General features: G+C 39.4%; 1 protein-coding gene across 1 annotated transcript in view; it reads right to left on the minus strand.

The window, feature by feature from the left end:
• The window catches only part of gab1 (GRB2-associated binding protein 1), a 67,312-nt gene that overhangs the window by 17,067 nt on the left and 28,946 nt on the right, over window positions 1-21,299 (minus strand). The window contains 2 exon segments of the mRNA XM_042484480.1: window positions 4,606-4,771; window positions 5,996-6,124. Coding sequence (XP_042340414.1) covers window positions 4,606-4,771; window positions 5,996-6,124 — 295 coding nt within the window.

A 21,299-nucleotide genomic window follows, 5' to 3' on the forward strand; every position in this document is an offset into this window, starting at 1 on the left:
TCCAGCTGGAGGGGAAAGAAATTACAGACACACACGCACACACACACACACAACCAATTTTACAGCGTCAATTATGAATGGAAAACAGCATGCACTGCCATCAATTACTGAAGGTTGGGAAGACTTTTAGTTTATTTCTAAAGTAAATATTGAAACACAGAACTTGACTTTTTGGTGATATTCATGCAAGAGACTTTTGATAAATTATTATTATTATCATAATTTATTAAAATTTTTCTTTTTAAAGATTGATTTAGGACATTTTGATAGCAATTAAGGCCTAATATTTGAATTAATGGATTCAATGCCTTTTAAGATTTTTTTACGGATCCACAGATCGCCATGTTGCACAGCCATGTTTCTACAGTAGCACAGAAGAGACAAACCAAACACAGACTCCAGGGTTAGTCATTTTTGTTTTCATGTCAGCCACCACAGTAAGAAGACCAACTGCAATGAGCAGCGCTGGAGAAACAAATTTTTAATCCACCTTATTTGTGATGTGAAATTGCTTTGTTCAGTGTTTCTAGCGGTTTAAATGGCCGCTGTGTTTGTTTTGGAGAGGAAGAGACCTCTATGGATAATTCAACTTCCGGTGAAAACCTCTTGAACGTCTGGATCTTAACTTATCTGGAAAAAAGGCGACCTCACATTAGCATGTGTTGGACTTGCCGCCTGCAGTGAAATGCCAAACTGCGATGGAAATATGTGGATTTGTGACATGAAACTGCTTTATGCTATTTTTAACTTTTTATCGCCTGATCCATTTGATTTAAAGAGACCTCTGCAGATGATTCTGCTCCCTGAACAATGAACGTTAAAGGATTTCTACCCAGGAGAAGTTTTGGCTGGTTACAAACTGCAATTCACTGCTAGACACCACCAAATCCCCCTAAATCTGACACACTCCACCTTTAAATAAAACAAGCATCGATGGCTCATGTCAAGTTGATGCAGACCTCAGTCTTGCTTTAAATTTACACACTCACTCACTCACACACACACACACACACACACCATAAGACCACCACGAATTTGTATTTTCAGCCATCTTTTCACATCCAACACATACAGACATGCAACCCACTTAAATTGCTCGTAAACAGTCTGAATAAGGTGCTTGCCTTCAGAATCCCTCACACTCCTTCTCATACAGTCTTTCCTCAAAGGTCTCTGCTCTGTCACACAAATATCAGAGTCCTTTTCAAACCCTTCTGCTCAAGCTGATTGTTGCACCGTGCTGAGAGCCACCATGGCTGATGGTGCTATATATCTATGTATTCATTCTGCCTCTTTCTGCTTTTCTTTTTCACAGCTCTCCTCCCACTCTCTTCTTTAACTGACATGGTTTTCTTTCACACAAGGTCTTTCTCCTCTTTTAAAAATCAATTTCTTTCTTCACAGTGCATCATTTGCTCCTCTCTCCTCCTCTGCTATCTGCTTCTCCTTCCCCCCGTTTGTTTGTTGAAGCTGTAAGTGCTGAATCATACAAGACACAGGAAAATCCCCTCCACTCAAACTCCTCTGCCTCCTAGATCGTCTCTTAGAGCCTTCGTTCCCAGGCACTCCTAATGTTTCCTCCTCTAATATCTGGCCAGCCATGAAGCACTCTAGCGTGGTCACACACACGACAGAAAACTGGGAGTCTCACATGCAGAGAAGAAAAAGTGAGTGCAAAAAGGGAGAGCCAAGGACATTCTTTTGTAATGTGAATTGTGAAGAAGGCTATCTGCAATTATATTTGTATTTAGACCTAGTTTCTCGCTGAATGGGCCTACTTGTTTGTTTGTACATTGGGGTTTTGGCAACCAGTTCCAATAATTGTGTTGAAGAGGTGCCATGAATGTTGTTATCACGGTTGCCCTACAACACAAGCTATGTATCAGAGGTGAAGGCATAGTCACAACACTGCGGAGAGGACGACCTTGGGGCAGCATAATCAGTGACTCATATGCCATGTTTGAAAAGTGCATTCTTCTCCTTCTAGACTCCCAGAGACGTGATACGTTAGACAATGAATTACTTCTCATCACACTAAAGTTCTTACATATTTAGCTGAGGAGGGGGCAGGGACTATTGAAGACTGAGATGCAAATAGCGAAGCTCGCAAGTACGCTCAGAGACAGAGAGGAAAACAAGAGTATGCAGACCAGAGGGAATGATAAGAGGGAAAGAACGAAAGAGGGGCAGTGAGACCAACAGGCACACAATGCTTTGATTATCCAGTATTGGGAACAAGGGTAACGTGAGACTCGACACAACACATGGATCAACACATGCATCATTAGAGCTCGGCTGAGAACTATGCTGAATAGAGGCCTTCTGGCACATTCAGCTGCTTCACCTAACTCAGCCTCAGAAAGAGGCAGATATTTGAGAGGCACAACAGCGCAAAAACAAGGTCAATCAAATTTACAGCAATTAGCCTGTGACTTAATATTATGGGAAGTACACCCTGACTTTTACACTGAGCTGTTTCTCTATTCATGTACATTTATTACAGGAGGTGTTTAACATAGGGGTCAACAGATTATTGGCCTGGCCAATTACTGTATTGGGGCCAATATTTAGCATTTTGCCAATTATCTGTATCTGAGTTTTGTTTTAATAATTCCCAAGATAATTAGCTAATTAAGTGCAAAGAAAGTGTCAGCATGGAAAGAACTTTCACTTTGTAAAATCCCAAGGAACAAATTTTTATTTATTAATTCTTAATTTAAATTTTCACTTGACTTTATAAAAAAGTTGATGGGAACTTTCTGTATATGAAGCTGAATGTCTCAGTTTTTATTTAACATTTACTACTAATAATCAGTAATGGCCCTGAAAAAACAGTATCGGTCGCCCGCTTGTTTAATGTGACTGTTGGTGTGAATTTTGACAAGAATTTAAAATGTAATTTTAGTTGCTTACTGCAATTTGTAGTACCACCAGTTATTTCACATGTCTGCTGCGTTTCTTTGCCCCGGATGTTTATATATGTACTGCATCGTTAGTTTTGAGAGCACACCAAACCAATGCAGGAGACGCGTGGCAGCCATCATGCGTGTGTTTACGCGTAGTTAACAGCAAGTCTATCTTCAGTCTAACTCCCACAGAGATAAAACAGGCAGATATTTGAGAGGCAAACACAATCCATTAAAATGTACAGCAATAAGCTTGTGACCGAATACTGTATTGTTCGATAGCGGCAACATACTTGCTTTCTACTGGTGATGAAGTCAAACATTAATTTTACACCCAGCTTTTCCTCTATTTATGAAGATACATTATAGAAGGTGTTTAGGTGATAATCCGTTAGTTTTGGTCATTTACTGAATATTACAGTTGGTTTAAAGTCACATTTGAGTCTTTTTTTGTTGTCATTGTTTCATTTTAGTCAGATTTGTACTTCGGAGCTCAGTTTTAATTTTAGTCTAATTAAGTCAACATTTTAGTTATTTTCTCATGCAGTTTCATGATATTGTATTTTGCTGAATGACATTTCTCCTCGCTGTAAAAATTCTTATAATAAGTCAAACACTGAACTATGCATTTAGTCATTTCAACTGAGAGTATGTTACTGACTTACTGCACTTCTTTCATACTGCGTAAAAACGAATGCCTAAATGCATTTATATTACTACTACTTCTTATTACTGATATTACTGAAGTGCTAATTTCAGTATCCTGTTTTATTTAGTTGAACTCCTATTTGTGTTGTTACTGCAGATTAACATTATGTGGGAAACAATACATTAATTTAATTTGACATGACATCTTTTATCTTTCATATTTCATACGAAATGAAAGACAGTGATTGTGCTGTCAATATTTTTTTCTTTTATGGTGCCTAAGTCATCAAATAAAAGGACGAATATGTATCTTCAAAATTTTTGTTGACAAAATGAACACTGCTGTTGGTGCATGAAAAAAACATATAAAACGTATTAAAACAAACAATCATCGCTATGGAGACATCAGTGTGGTCATAAATATATTTTTTGAATAGTCTGTGAATTGAGTTTGAATTTCTACATACCACTCAGTGCTGATGACTGTCATAGTACATGTTAAATGTAAAATATTGATACACTTGATACAGTATGTGGAGGCGATAGCAGTTGACAGATTTCTTTGAAGATTTCATTTTGAATGGACGTGTCCTCCTTCTGTACAAGGGTGCATACCGTAATGTCCCTGTTGTGGTTGTGAACTACCGTCCTTTGTTACCAGCTGATGTTACTGATACTTTATCATCTTCGTAATACAATTAAAAATACATCTACTCTGACAAGACTGATTTTAGAAATGCATTCACAGGCTTCAGCCTCAGAGACAAAAATATCAGAATACAAGTTTTCAAGGATGTTCATCAATACTTCACAACTTCTACCTCTACTACTGACCTTCATTCAGATTTGTTCTATAAAGAAATATCCTTTAAACACATAAAGCAATCCAAGGCAGATTTCCTGAGATATCTAACCAAAATGGCACAAAATGTAAAATACACAGTATGCCAGTGTCATGAAATAAAACCTCAACTGTGTCCCGACGGGTTGAATTAATATTTATGGGCAGCAGCAGTGATGTGAGGCTAACATTTCTGACGCCAGTCCTTACCGTCATCAGTGGGGTTAAAACCACAGATGTCGCAGATACAGCGAACCCACTTATTCATCTCTTCTTCGGTGTCAGCCACCAGGTAAAAGACACGGTCAATGGTCTTGATGTCAAATATGAAGCTGTGCTCCAAGTCCTTCTTGTTGAATGTCAGCCCAGCGTCCACCTGAAGCAGCAACAAACAGGTCTCAGTTTAATGTGACATCAACCAAGAAAAAGTAGATGACTAACTTTATAGAGACAGTTAAAGAAAAGCTACATGAAGGTCTGACAAGGATTTAGCATCTAGGGACAATGGCAAATATTTCAATATACGGGCCAAAACTTCCTTCTTTGTACACCAGTCACTGTTTATTTATCTCTATAAACAGCTATTTGAATATGAACATGTGCATTTTTTTAAAAAGCTCATGAAAAGCTTAATCATTGTCAAGAGACAAATGGACTTTGTGAACTTTTTTTTATAACATGGGAAGTTGTGCACACGAAGTCGTGAACTTGAACAACTCACACGGTCATGAATACAACATCAGGGAGCCTTCATACGGTTGTTTCTCATGAACTTGGACAACATAACCACATTTGTATGTAACAAGAGACTGCAGACAGAAACCAGAACTCTTCTGATACCAAAATCTACGAAATATGCAGATATCTGTAGAGATTATTATGTAGGTCATTATTTCAAGCAAAAGTGCAAAACATTTCCTCGTTCCAGCTTCTATTGTTAGAATTTACTCTCTCTCTTTGCATTATATGATAGTTAACTAAATATCGTTTCATACTAGACTGTTGGTGTGGAAAAAAATAAGCTATCTGGGGCAGCCAGTAGCTCAGTTGGTGGAGCGGGTGACCCATACACAGAGGCTACTTCCTCGCCTCAGCGGCAGCGGGCTGGATTCCAACCTCATCCTCTCTCTCTCCCTTTCACGCTTAAGCTGTCTTATCTAATAAACACAAAAAGCCCGCCCAAAAAATCTTTAATAAAGAAAGCTATCAGAAAAGTTTGCCATGGTCCCAAAAACTTCAGTTTTTTCACAACTTTCTGACATTTTATTGACCAAACAGTTAGAATGAAAATAGTAATTACTTATATCCTCATTGTGTGCCACCTGAAAAACCTCCAGGCATGTTTGACATAGGTTTGTGCTCTTTTTACATGGATGATTACAATCAAGTTACACATGGAAGCCAATTTTCCTACAAAATAAATAAAAGTCAATGTTGAGGATTTTCAAAATATTTTTAAAGGTTTGGCTTTTATTTGTTTTTGAGGATGAGAGCTGCCTAAATGTCAACTATTAATGCAAATTTCTCAAACACCATTTTTACATTAGGGGCATCAACTGTGATGATGTGATGTGTGACTGATAGAAATGATGGACCTCACCTGCTCACACAAGTTGAGATCAATCACGCGGATGGGCTTCTTGGCATGGTCATTCTTGTAGTACTCCAACACGTCTGGGTCGCCTGTCAGACGGCCACTGCGAAGAACAAACCACCGCTTCTTCCATGCCTGCAAAGAAACGAGGCCAAAGGTTATATGTGTGTTCTCACAATGACTGCTCCATTCCCGACTGACCACGGGCTGGCCAAATGCTTTATTTTCCCAGTTTAGCCAGTGTGTCCTAGCAAAGCCTGTGCCTCTGTGTGGACCCTGCACCAGCTGCACGGCCCTCAATGAAGAATACTCAGGGCCAGAGGGAAGAGGCCCGCAACCAGAAATATGTGTCTGGGATAACCAGAACAAAAGCCACATAGTTTAGTCTAGCATCCTGATTAGGGTGAATAACCAAATCTATAAAGAGAAACAGGCAATTAGGTCTTTTCTTTCAAATGGGATTTGTTGTCTGTGAAAAAAGTCACCACAAAGCAGACAAAAGAGTCTAAATTCAGTCATAGCAGACAGAAAAAAAAAGACGTAAGCAGCTGAGATTTATGACTTCACAGTGTGTACATAAATAAAGGACAGTTGGGTAAAAAAAAAAAAAAACGTATCCTTGAGTACATTAAGGAGTTTGACAATGACAAACCACCTCTATTCCTTCTTATCTGGGATAATTTAGTATCTTAAAAATACATTGTTGAATTATATTACAAAAAATCCCCTTGTACCACTGTAATTCAAAATACAGAGCTATTTTACTCATGAGCTGTTAAAAAAAAGACAGCTTCAGAACTTGTTTACATATCATACATAGCAGTCATATCACAGATTGTTGTTTAAAAGATAAAGGTCAGTGAGAGTGAGCAGCCTCTTTAAGCTTTACAAAAATAAATATGAAGCCAAACGCAGATTAATTTCGATTGCTGACACTGCTCTGTTTTTGATTACGTGTTCCAGGTCATGGTGTTTGTAGTTTTATTTAGAGAAAACATCCAGCAGTGATTCATTTAAATGCAGACTCAAGAAGGTCATGAACTCGATTTCGCTGAGTCATGGCAGTTAGGCTGTGTGTTCAGTCTGCTCAAAATAAGCCTCTCCACAAAATACGAGCCAGACTTGTCTAAGCAATCGCTGGATTTTATCATGAAATAAGAGTCATCCCAAAAAAGATTAGCATTCTTTTGCTGCTTAAGACAGGGCATGTTTGTGTGGACACAAGTTTCACAAACCGAATGGGGCAGTATAAAAGAAAAGAAAAGATGGACAAAAAGTCGAATGGTTAATTGAATGCCAGAAATGTTCCTAGTGTTGTTTGATATGCAAGTTTGAAATGATAGACAAAACCCAGAACTCCAACAACCACCACTGAGATCAGACGGATCAGGAAGCATACCAGCAGAGTGTGAGGAATGCAAACTAAAGCTTAGTTGTTGTTGTTGTGGGGCAAGATTTTAACCGTATTAACAATGCTCTGGGTGTGTTTTTTTTCATCCTTTAGCTGTTTTTCCATCTACAGGGTGTCTTTTGTTAGTGGGCCAAGCCCCTGACTGACACAGCATGATGAGCATCAGACCTTTCCCTCCACAAACAGGATGAAGACACAAGCAGACCTGAAAAGCCCCTCCATTTTTAACTGCAGGCACACAGGCATTGAGGGATCACACATTAAATAACACGCACTGTTACATATAAAGAGAAAACATCACTCACATCCCACACTGACATACTGCACTCACACGTGCAGCACATGTTTCACGCACTAGTTCAACTGCATTATATAATCACCAACACACCCACATAGTCCAAATGGGGATTAAAGCTATTAAGCCTACATCCTTTGAGGCATGCCCACTTCAATACCAAAATTTGACCGTAAAATCTGAAGTGAATGTGCAGAAACACTGATGTGTCTGTGTTGTGTTGGTCGAACAAAGACGGTGGGTGTGGAGAGGGAACCTCTCTCTCTGGCACATGACAAAGCAATCTTGGGTCAAGTTACCCTGTGGGGAACAGAAGGACCCAGAGCTTATGTTACAGCGAGGCCAGGCCCGCCCAGGGTGAGACTGTTGACAACTGGGTACGCTGTGCAAGCTGAAGACAGAGGTGAGAGAGACCTGTTTAACAAAGCGGCTTCATAGCCATTGGAGTAGAAGTTCCTTTAAAAATTCATGGGAAAATAGTAGTTAGTAGTTATCTACAGTTCAGATATTAAAACAAACAAACAAACAAAAACATGTTTAGGTGTTGTATCAAAAACTCAAACTGAACAGTGGGATGGTCGGGAGGACTGGGTTGGGTGGTAGGGTGGGGTAAAGGACAGGTTACCCTCACATTTATACTCATCTGTATAGTGCATCTGTCCTATGTTCAGAGACACATTCATTGTCATTGTAAACTGCATACAAATATGCTTTGTGCTGTTTGCAAATATGTGCAAACAGAGTGGCTAACTTTCATGCTATTTTAGGTGCATCAACTAAAAAGCTATGTTTCAAAAAAGTCCAACTTATGTTCTCACGTCTCAGTACCCCTGTTCAAGTCAATATCATCAACCCCGGCAATATAGAACTCATAAACACATATATCAAACAGAAGGCTGTGATATGCAGTTTATGTAAGAACAGCACTTACAGCTGGAGATCATAATAAAATGTGTCTCTATAAAGGGGCTGCAAAAGAAAGAATATTGTATAAAAAGCACTCTCAATATAGTGCATTACAAAAATTCAATCAAGTATATAAATCCCATAAATTATCCATAAAGGAAGCCGTTATCATTGAGAGTACTCCAAAGAAAAGATAAATATAGTCGAAAACCAAGAAGATGAAAGATAAATACAGAAAATTAACTTCCCCACATATAACAAATGGTAAAAAGATGTATTGGGCCCAAATGAGTGCAGCAAAATGTATTCATCTCAAAATATTTGCAAATAATTTACACAATGGAAAAAAAGGATCAAATTGCAAAATCTTCAGGTGATAGGTTGCAACCCTGTTCAAAGAGCAGAAGAGAATCTAAATGTTTCTGCACTGCCACATTAGTGTGATTACAGCCATTGCCAGTTCTCGGATGACATGCTGTGTGGTAGCTTGAGCATCTCTCCTCCATCTGTGGTCTTTCACGCAGCTCTCCTCATGAACAATTATGCACACTTGCAGCGTTTTAAACCATTAGATTTGCACCACCTATTCAGCACCAGACGTGTATAAAAATAAACATGTATATAAGTGATAACACTACCAAACTCAACAGCAAAACCAAGTTCTTTAGTTCCCCAAAGACTTGGCCAAATCAGCTACATAAATATAGAGACACTCCAACCTGACACAAGTGGTGTGTTTCATTCACATGCATATGGACACTTATTATGTTTCAATGCACAAAAGACATCGGGAAAGTGGGAGAAATCGGGTTAAGGAGGAAGTCAGAGAACACATTTACATGCAGTGCAATAACCCAGTTACTGTAAAATCCACATTTACGTGCAGCTGGTCAGTAATTAGATTTCTCCTCTACCTCCCACCATATTTTTGAACCAATGCAGGCAGATTTAAAGTGTATTAGTGATATGTATTGCAGCCTAAAGTGCTCTCTTTCTTTTTTTGTGAGAGCATTTGGGCAGAGAGCGCTGCAGGAGCGCAGACACTTGTAGTGAGACACAGTTTTTTCTAAATTATTTTAGTAGTTCTGATTTACTTATATTGGATTCAATAATGCACCGCTACAAGACATTATATATACTTTTCATCCTCTGATTTGCTTTTACTATGAGAAATTTGTCATGCATGTACGCTCTGAAGACTTGCTGGAAGCAGGTTGCTTTGAAAGAAATCTGAATTTGTTAACCCTTTAATGCCTGGATGGACATCAGTTTTCTTGTGCTGCATTTAGATGTCTTTCACTAGCATTTAAACCTCTGAAACTTGAGCGTATTTTTTTTTTTTTTTTTTTTTTAAACACTAGAAAAAGCAACCTGGCAAAAACAGTCAAAGGCGATGAGGAAATGCTATGAACGTGTTTTTAATTCATTATATATTTGATTTGTTTTAACACCTTTTTGGGTCATTTTCTTGTCTTTGTTTGTTTTTTTCTATTCTTTTTTACTTTTCTTACTTTTTCATTGACTTTCAGCCAATTTTCTATTCGCTGTCACCCTCTTCTCAGGTTTTCAAGCCAATTTGCTCAGGTTTCAAAGGGTTATGTGAACTTGCAAAAACATATGCAAACAGAATAATTTAACATTTGACATAATCAAATAGGAAGTCTACACATCTCTTTAACTGTGTGTAAACACACTGGCTATCAACATGGCAGAACCCAAAACACAGCAGAGTACTTTGAACCCAGAGCCACAAACACACACTGGAACAGTCTGACCACATGACCTCTGCCAAATACTGCGTCCAGCATTACATACCTCCTGTCAAGCCTCATGAGGAACATGATGAGACATCTAGTCCAGCTCTTTCTTTTGTATGTTCCATTGCGTTAAATTAATGGCTAAATCCAAATTGGTCCGTGCCAGACTGCAGTACTTATACATCCATTCTTCCTAAATACACCAACTGATTCTGAACCAGCTCACTCAACAGCCACAGAGCCCACTTCAGCATGCAGGAGTCCAGTGCTCACTGGCCCCAGGGTTGGGAATGGGACGGCATGGGACGATACTGGACTGGGATGGTGGGGGCTCCCTGAGTGTGGCAGCTGTCCCCGCCAACCCCTCTCTGTCCCCCTTCCCCCTTTCTCTGAGCGTCCTGGTGTCTTCTGATAGGGTGAGACACAGGAAGACACCCTCTATTCGCCCACCCAGGTCCTACAGCCTATGGGGGCCAGACAGAGAGGGCATTGAGGGTCTGACTAAGAGGATGACAAGGGAAGGAATGGTGGGAGGGTGGAGGGGAGATGCCAACTGAGTGGAGTCACGCTGCCGTCAGAGGCCTTCTGGCCCAACATCACTGAAGCATGACAACGGCAAAGGTGGGGGAGAGAAGTAGGTGAAATGCATAAAGGGCAGAAGGAAATGCACACACAAAAAAAAGAGTGTAAAGTGGGTTCAGAGAGAAAATAACAGAGAGAGAAGATAAGCTGCATCATACACAAGAGGGGGCACGGTATTATGAACCACAGAAAAATCTAATGCAATTCACTCCAAAAGCCTTTGAGGACAGTGGTTTAGTTCAACATGTTATCGCTCTAAAGATCCTGGTACTTTGGTACCAAATTCTACTTATGCTTACTTAAAAGAGGTCTGTAGCCCACTAATAAAGAACCACTGCTACTGTGCAGTCTGAGGATATCTCACTTTGTAAAGTTCAGTTTCTGTCTGATGGTTGTACAAAAAGTATAAAAAAGTACACACTTCCAGACAACAAAAAGGCGAGTTGCTGGACGAGAGAAAATACAAGAGAGGAAAAAACAAAGCCCGCACACTTGATTATACTCCCATGAATATTTAATACAATTACCACCAAGGTCACATTTTGAGCTACATGGTCTTCATCAAACAAGTTAACAATGCAGACACACGCCTTCAAATCAGGGTTCCTGCAGCTTAAGCAGCTTAAAATGTGTATATAGACATATGCAGATGCATATAAATATATACATATATACACATAGCCCCAGTGTAGGAAATCACTAGAGAAATTATGTGACTGGCATGAGCTTCAGATAAAAACCTAGTGTACAGCACCTAGAGTCAATCAGAACAACCTGCATATTGTGTGAAAAAAACATAGGCTTATCAAATAAAATGACATTTAAAGTCAATCGGAACAAACTGAATATCGTGAAAAAACATCAAAAAACATCCCTTTGTCAGATTAAACGGATGCATGCACATGGGAGCATAATCTAGTGTGCAGGCTTTGTTTTTTCTTTTTTGCTGAAGGTTGGCCATAATGACACCTTAGGTCATTCAAGCTCTCACAATAGAAAAAGAAAATATAATTTTTTCATAATGACCCAGAAGGCCAAGACAATGTCAAGAGGATATGGTATTTAAACAGTGATGCTAAACAGTCTCAGAAAAAGGAGTACTCCTGGCACTGCAAATCAGCTGTCCCAATACATATTTAAATACAGTAGGGGTACAGGAAATAAGCACCCATCAAAATGTCTCTTAAAGAAATACTTGACAAGGTTTCACACACATTACTTAATTTATGGCAGCCTGCCACTATTCACACATCTGCAGCCTCTAAAATACTTCCAGAGCTCTCAGTTAAACTGAGGATTTTTTGTTTGTTTCTTGTTCTTGTTGCTTTCAGTCAGTGTATACTCTGTTAAAGTACTCCATTACTCTGAGTCTGCCTTTTACATAGGCATCGCTCATTCTCTCTTTAAATATTAAACCTGGATTTCAGCTCATGTCATTTTTGTACTCCACAGAAGGAGGACAACCCTATTGATGATATTCTGACTGATATTCAGGGTTAGGGAATGGGAATGTCAAGGATTGCGATTGGATTTCATGCGTTGTTCCTCGTCAAATAGGCTTTGTAAAGTTTGATACATGTCGTGAACATAAAGTGTATAAACTTCACTAAAAACATTCCTGATTAAAAACTAAATAAATTTACTGACACATATTGATTTTATATTTTTGGAGCTGAACTGATCAATCGGAGTACTACACCATTTGGTTATTCAGCCACCATACTCTCAGGGTGCAGAGCACTCTCTGTACACAGATGGAGCAGGACAATACTAGGCACAGTAAAACATAACGGTTCATTGCACTGGGTCTAAAAGTTTACTTTAATTCTCCTCTGCAGCAGCTGCTCCTCTTATCCATTGAGCTCATCAGCTCTGACCAGACTGACAGATCCAATTTTCCATCCCTCAAGAATTAAAACTCCTCAAACTACTACTGAGGATAAAAATGAACTTTGATAAGAATGATAAGACTGATAAGAAGCTGATATCACTCATATCTCTACAACCAGCAGCCGGCCAGAAAGTGGTCTTGCAAATGACCCCATGAGAAAATATTTAATTGTTGTGGTATTGATCTCTTGTCTTACTCTCTGCAAGAAACAGAGGAATATGTGAGTGATAATAAGTGTTGAACTATTCATTTTAAACACTGACTGGCATCAACAGAGACATTATCCCTAGTGTCTGTCTATTCCTAGAGAAATCTCATCCATCATCATCATAGCTTTTCCTTGTGTAACATTTCAGTATCTATTTGCTGTTGTCAGTTAAAATTGAATGAAATGAGCCTCAGCATTCCTATATCAGACTTTGGAAAAGTCCTACTTGATACCATGCCATGCCAAAATCCATCCTATAGAAGCAAAGAAATGAACAAGACAATATGGCACCACTGCATGATGATTAAAGACCGGGCAAGAGATCTAAAGGCAGTGGGGCATGAACAAAAAGACAGAGGAAATGAGCTCTGTGTTTTAGCCTGCAGCTGCTAAAAGTAAGAGTGTGGCCAAATCAGTTTCCTATTACAAGAGTTTGATCTAATCTATTGGGCTAAATTTGTGAAACTAGTTGTGGACCATCCTGCCAACAACACTCAAGCTCCACCAACTCCGGTTTTACTGCACTTAAAAGGCTAATTGTGCTTCATGGTTTAGATAGATTAATGCAGCCTAAAAAGCCTTTGAGTGCACTAATTGCTAATGCGAATGTACTGTCATCATCACAGGCTGTTAAACTACATACTTAAACTCATCCTGCATATCCCTAATGGTACTGAGACAGGCTTGTGGGATACTAAAATTTGCAGCAGTTGGGATATCACACAAGGTTGTCTCGTCAAGACATGGACAAGTGTGCTGTTTCTTTAACACTGCTGCTGGACAATATGTGAAAAGTGACACCAGAGTCATTTGTTTTCAAACTGGTTCACGCAGTGTTAACGCAGGCACAACATATGCCCACTTTGTAAATTGCAATGGACCAAAGACAACTGTAGGGCACTTAAAGGACACTAAACAGATTGCTAACACTTTATCTTCAGCATAAGACGCTCATACTTACTCTCACCATGACACAGCAGTGGTTTAATATTTCAAATTTACTGCAAAAGCAAGTTTACACTCAACCAACCTGTGACTTCACAGATAGACATTTCTCAAGTGGACAAAATCAAGACAACTGCACAGACAACATGCAAATGTACTTCCGATATACTTTGATGTTTTTGGCAACGAGAGGTTGTAAACACTCCACCCATGAAACGCAAGTAAGCGGCAGCTTGTAGAGTCTCATGCAGTTTTAGTCCTTGGAAGCAAACGGACAACCAGATAAACATGGCAAAGTGACGTGCACAGCAAATACATCACAAACACATCATAAATCCTAATTAACAGGCTCTTAGTGTTCCATGCTTCTTTTGAAAGGCCAGTGATCTAAGTCTCAGGATGCAGTTAAGATACTTGGTCCATGCACCAATACAAAATGAAAACAGCATAACTTTAACTTCTATTTATGATGATACAAAGCTAAAACTTTGACCTTCTATTGTAGGAGCATCTGTACGTGTCCGTCCTGTTGTGCCGCCAGAATTGCATTAGTTAGTCACATTTAGGGGGTCACAGTTAAAGAAAGAAGACCAGAAACACGAGCAAAAAAATACTCATCTGCGTAAATACCCAGCCTCTTTTAAACACAATCATAACTGAAGAAGTGGCACGTCAGAGGAGCACTCTTTGATAGCATGATTTGTTTTTGATGTGAGAATTGGATATGTATTAAAAATTACTGTTGTTGCCTCCAGTCATGAAAATATTAGGTATGATCATTATGCATTCCCTAGTGGAATCAGCAGCACAATGCACTCAAAATCATACACAAAATTACAAAAAGAGCCCCAGGCACATTTTTTCTCTTTTTTCTATTGTTCATCCAATACGTGTTAGCATTAGCTTAGCTCACAGACTCTTGGTGCACAGTTAGCACTTAGCAGCATGCTAAGATGGCCGGGCCATCTGTCCTATCTGAGTGGGCTGTGGGTAAATGACCTGCACCCCAGCTGCACTGACTCATCCTGACTGGGACAGCTTCTCTGTTTGTTCCTCAGAAAAACACAGCGAAAGGGAAAGAGCGAGGGAGACTGGGCGCAGGGTGCAGACGAGGGAGAGAAGGTCAGGATTTTGGTGATAACAAAACAAATTAGTATTGTTTAATCTGCCAGAAATCACCACCAGACTACATTTTATGACCACACTGAAAACAGACCACCTTTAACAGTCAGTTGATATGGAAAAAAAATTGCTTCACTCACACTGTCTCTCTCTCTCTCTCTCTCTCTCTCTCTCTCTCCCCCTCTCTCTCTCTCTCTCTCTCTCAAGCAGGAAATTAAACATACGACCCTTACCAGTGTGTCAGTATTTATCTGTGTATTCTTCAGGGCATTCTCATTAGAAGGAATAAGGATGCTTAAAGCAAGGTGAGAAAAATGTAAATGAAGCATCAGGTGCTGTGATCTTCCTCAGCGTTCCAGCAGAATAATATACATGAAATTCACTACTTACTGCTATATCAGAGGACGTACTAATCTTATTTGATTTACAGCAATCGTGTCAGTCCACAGCATTTAAATGGCTTCAGCTATAAACATTTAAGCAAGTGTACCTGAACAAATGGTTCTTCAAGAGTCAATATGCATAAAACACTTGTTTCATAATAAGGGATGAGTCAATGAAAGGTTACACTATCAAACTATCAAAGCCTGGTAACAAATTCAACTCACATTTCTCTGTGTTGGCTGGTAGTCATACGTCATGTTTGGACATAAAGAGGGGTTAAGGGGGACAAAAGATAAGGAATGAATTTCCGAGAGTGCATGTGACATTTTCAAAATTTGAGCAAATACCTGAATATTAAGTAACTGCATTTGCTGACGCAGAAAAGCAACAAAAATACTAAATATTTCCATGACTCTGCAATCTGACACAAATGCAGTAAACAAATACGCAATCTTGTAGACCGCAGTGCTTCCCCAAGCCTCACTATCGGGACTTAAGGACTAATGCTGAACAAAGGCTGTTCTAAGAGAGGAGTGTCAAGAGCGTCAGAGGTTTTGGTGCTCACGGCCTTGGTGACGAGGTCTGCAGAAGGAGAGGGAGAGGAGGGACAAAAGCTCCTCTATGCTTAGTGCCGCAACTTGTATAAATCAGTCTTTGTTAGCCAGACATGACTGGGATTCTTGCTAAACAGCTATTTTTACATCCTTGAGCACCAGAGAGGGCAGTTAACGTACAAGTAAGAGGGCATGGCCTTTGGCTAAGTGAGGCAGTTTGGCCGACGTCATCAGCCCCTCCGCCTGCTGGAGGGAGAAGGGACTTCCGTGAAAGATGTGCATGCCTGAGGTCCAGCATCCTGGACAGTGGTTAATAGTCAGCCAACTCTACCACCAGCTTCTGACCTCAAAGTAAACAGTCTTGATAGCTGAACCCAGTGCATTGCTTGACCTGACATAAAAATCCATAGCAAGTGGGGTAGTGAAATATTGTATTCAAAAAAGGGATGTCCCAATCAAGTTTTTTTGCCCTCGATCCCGATCCAAATCATCTGATATTCAGTATCTGACAGTATCGATTCCCGATCCGGTACTTGCATTCAACCTGGATAATACAGCTGCACATACTTCAAATACTTTAAAGTTACTGAAATTAATCCAGTGTATTCGCATAATAGTTTAATAGCTCTGCAATACAATACAAGAAAACAATGTCTGCATCCAAACAGTTCCATAGAGGTTTTTTTTAAAATTTTGTTTTTACTAAATAACAAAGTAAACAAACTAAAAGCATTTTATACGGCTCTTATCACAATTCCACTTAGTGCAGCTTTTGTTTCTTTTATAAAATAACCAAGTAAACAAAATGAAATGTCTTTAGAAATGGCTCTCAAATCCACTTAGTGCAGCTTTTGTTTTTTCAGCAAAACAAAAAGTAAACAAAATAAAATGTGTCTTTACAAATAGCTCTCAGATCCACATAGTGTAGCATTTGTAGAGGACACTGTAAATGAGTATTATAATCACAATTACACTTTAAAGTGGTGTTATAGCCAAACTTTAACACTCCCAGTCACAACAAATAAAAACAAAGAAACAGAGGTAAACAAAGGATCGGGCGGGGTGCATGCTCAAAATAACCAATCCTGATCAATGTGTTGATCAGGCCCAATACCTATCCTTCCGATCAGGACATCCCTAATTCAAAACAAAGAAAGTAGAAGGTAGCGGGTAGAAGGTAGATTTATTAGTCATTTTTTAAACAGTTTAAAAAATGACTAATAAATCTACCTTCTACATTAAAGACCTATCACCACCTTCACAAACATGCTGATCCTTCCATATTCACATAAACCAAAAACTAATTCTAGCTGTTTTTATGTTGATCCAAGACTGGACTCTAAAGTAAGTGCACACACTGGTACTTCACTAGAAGAAAAATAACCATAATCAGCATTCACCATTAGTGTTTCTTTTTTTTGTTTTTTTTTTTGCCAGGGCAAGCAAGCAACTGAGATATTGCTCAGAGATTCCTCAAAGTCAGTTTCTATCGGCCTCTATACAAATTATTTTATTCATTATCAAATACCAAAAAAGAAAAACAGTCAGTTGTTATGTTTATTTACATAAATATTTCAGAACCAGGAAACCGGTACAAAGGCACAAAATAACCAACAGCTCCAACAGTTGTAGCGTGAAGTGTCAGCTAAGACAGGCTATAGATTTCACTGGGGACTTTAATTGCCCTATACTAAAAGTATGCAGGATTGTCGGACTGCACTGTTTATGGAAAAGCAAAAGTGAAAGAAAAAGCCAGCCCTGACCTCACCTGAGCACCCGGGGGATACACTATACATACATACATACACACACATATATATATATATATATATATATATATATATATATATATATATATATATATATATATATATATATTTCAGTCCATTTCAGGCAATGTTTTCCTTTTTTTCTTTTTTTCTTTAAAAGGGAAGAGAGTGTGTAACTGGATCCACAATCAAATGGGAATTTATATTACTGGCTCTAAGCAAGTTTTGGTGAACTAATTATCACTTTGTCCTGATACCACAGCACTGTTGCTATGGTATTATTCCTCCTGTATGTAGGAAAAATATTGGATAGAAAGCCACAATCACACCTGGGATTCGCACGTGAAAGTTTCCCAGCATTCCTGCATGCTAACCCTTCTAGCCTTAACACTAACAGCCATCGCTACCAAGACTGAGACAGCACACCACACAGCTCAACAAAATGACTAATCAATATATCCACAAATGTTAACAGATTATGCACGACAGGATTTTTCTTTAAAGCTTGAGCGAAAAACAGTGAGCCTACCTTAGCTGTATATCCATATGAGCTATTTTCATTCTGTGTCCTGTAGTATTTCTCTTACTGTAAGTGAGTAAGCAAGTGCTGCATGTTGTTTGTGTTGGTGTTTGCGCCTTTTGGGTTTATCATGTGCTGCAGTGTGTGTGAGGGTCTGTAGTTTGTGACCCCTCCCTCCCCTGACTTCCTGTTCTATGTAATCAGGTTGGCCCAGACCCTTCTAACTGCCACTGCTAAATCAGAGGGGGTGGGACTGGGGGAGGCTAGAGGCTGCGCCTCAAGTTTACAAAAAATATAATAGAATAACTGCTTTCACCCTAACATGTTATTCAATTTGGTTGCATCTGGCTCTTATTTTTTATTATTTTGACCACAATTAAATTAAATTATTATCAAACTGCAAAACCACAGTTTAATGATGAATTGACAAAGCCTGACACAGCTTTTAGACTGAAGGGCACGGAGCAACATGGGCGAACGCAAAGGTTTTTAACAATTCCACTTTAACAAAATTACACACTATAGCCATTTTCACGCTGCCTGTTCAGTTACGTCACCTCCCTGTCTGTCTCGAAGGTACAGTCACAGACTGTGGGGACAGAGTGGTCTCGCCTATAGTCCATGGGAGGTAGTTACAGTGCCAAACCAGTGTCTGTTTTAAACAGGACATGTGCCAGGACGGGACCACGGGCAGGACGGATGTGACATTTTGATGGCGTGTTATATGTGTGACCAAGACTGGGAGATTTCAAACATGGCTGTTGGCTGTTAGCTGTTAGCAGTTAACGTCTTACTCAAAGAAGACGAAAAGCGACCGAAAATTGGGAAAACAATGAGATTCTTGAGCTCCTTACCCTACAAACAGATGATGAGATCAGCCACCATACAACAGAGACGGCAAATGATTGTTATTGCCTTGTTATGCAATTGTTATTGTTTGTAAAGCACTCAGGATGCACAATATTGGGTTGGTTAGGGTATTTTTTGCTAATATGCTGATATAATTTGGTTGATATATTCACTTTTTTTTTACCCAGAATCTTCTGATTGAATATACACTCATCACTCTTTTACTTCTGTGATGCCAGGATGCTGTCTAAAATCACAAATTGAAGTGTGCGAAAGCAGTACAAAGAAAGGACTCTGTAGCAGCCCTTTAGTGCGATCTCTGTTTAAAAAGGCCCACTGAAACACTTAGAAGAGAACATGAAGCTCAAGCGTGTACAGCATATGAAAGCCTTTATCCTTAGACCTCGGATTATTGTAGCATGGTAAACATCGACAGAAATCTGGACTGTCCAACTGCTTTTCTCTCCCTAAATGACACTGATTTGGAGTACTCCTTCACTGCAATAACTGACATCCTGTTTCAAGAGGAAATACATCACATTAAGGAAGTAAAGACAGTGTTTCATGGGGGTTTTAAAACCGTTCTCATCTCACCACTACACACTACACACAACTACATGTCCTCACGGTTCCAGCAATACAGCCACACTTGAGAGCTGTGATATACTCCTTTCTTCATTTCCATTGCTAATCGAAGGTCTGCACAGAGCTCATAATTACAGACAAATCACTCTCTGTGTTTCTCATTTTAGTGTTGCATCTAAAGACTCCATCCTCTTCCCTGGATGTGAGCCTTCCTCTGCTTCCTGTAGAGACTTTATGATTCTGTTTCCCATCTGCACTCTCAATAAAAAAAGGTCAGAGAAGCCACAGCATGGACAGCTTCCTCTACATGCCTGCTTCACAAAGGCTTTCCTTTGGCAGCCCACTGACCCCAGACACTTGTGCTAATGCTGCAAAGATAGCTAGTTGGGGACTGGAGGTCCTTTAAGTCGGGAGATAAGAAGGGCTTACAGAGTGCATATAAATGTAAAAAAGCTCTTACCCAGATTTCCATCCAATATCAAGACACTGATTTGCAAGCCAGTCTTCTCCTTTGTATTCTACCTTTTGGTTTGTTGGTGGCTAACATTTCGGGACAATGATGTGCTTTTCATCATCCTGCTCTGTAATTAAGTGCACACTCCTCAGCACAAAGACAAGTGACGTTGCTGGGCAGCCCTAAGGAAAATAAGTCATGCATGAGAGCTTTGCAGACGCACCTTTCTGCATAAACAGAAGTACTTTTAACTACCTTTTAACCCTGACGACGGCAGTCTTAAACGGATAGTACCTTTTTTTTTTTTTTTTTTTTTTTTTTTTTAAATTGGGCTGTATGAGGTATTACTCCATAGACAGTATATTACATATAGTGGATGGTGGACAGCATGCCTCCAGTTTGGAGAAGCAGGCCGGGGTTCAGCACAGAAGCTAAGCAATGTACTGCTGTGGATGGGGGTCAGCAAAGAAAAATATTTTAGCCACCTAAAAAAAGTCCCACCAAAAACAAATCAATGTCAATTTAAGTTATACTGAGGGTGTTTTCACTCCTTTACCTTTCTGTCAGACAGTGATTTCCAGCAGAAAAGCTGTTATATTGCACTCCTCAATGCCAGACTCCATTGAGAAAAACAGTGATTTGAAATTGCTGAACACTGGAGCTGCAGGTCTACTGCTTCAATCAGGTATTTTGTTAGTGTTATTATTTGTCTTTAGCATTCAAGAGGATTGGGAGGACTTTTGATTCACCAAAGTCATACAATGACTCAAACTGATGAAAGCAGCAGTAGATCAGCAGCTCCCATGTCAGGTGTGCTGAAATTACTGTTTTTGTAAATGGAGCCTGGTGGCTATGATCAGAGCATGGCTATACGTTATGTTGCTGACCCTCTTCCACAGCAGTACTTTGCTTAGCTTCTGTGACAAACTCCAGCTTGCTTCTCATGCTAAATGACATCTACTGTGTGTAAAAGGAATCAGCAGAATTTTCTATTTAAATTTTCACTCGACTTCACTCAAAGTAGCTGGGATTGTTACATTCCTAGTCTCAGTTTTTTTTAAAGATTTGAACGATTTAA

The sequence above is a fragment of the Plectropomus leopardus genome, chromosome 4 (genome assembly GCF_008729295.1).
Source record: "Plectropomus leopardus isolate mb chromosome 4, YSFRI_Pleo_2.0, whole genome shotgun sequence".
NCBI lineage: Eukaryota > Metazoa > Chordata > Actinopteri > Perciformes > Serranidae > Plectropomus > Plectropomus leopardus.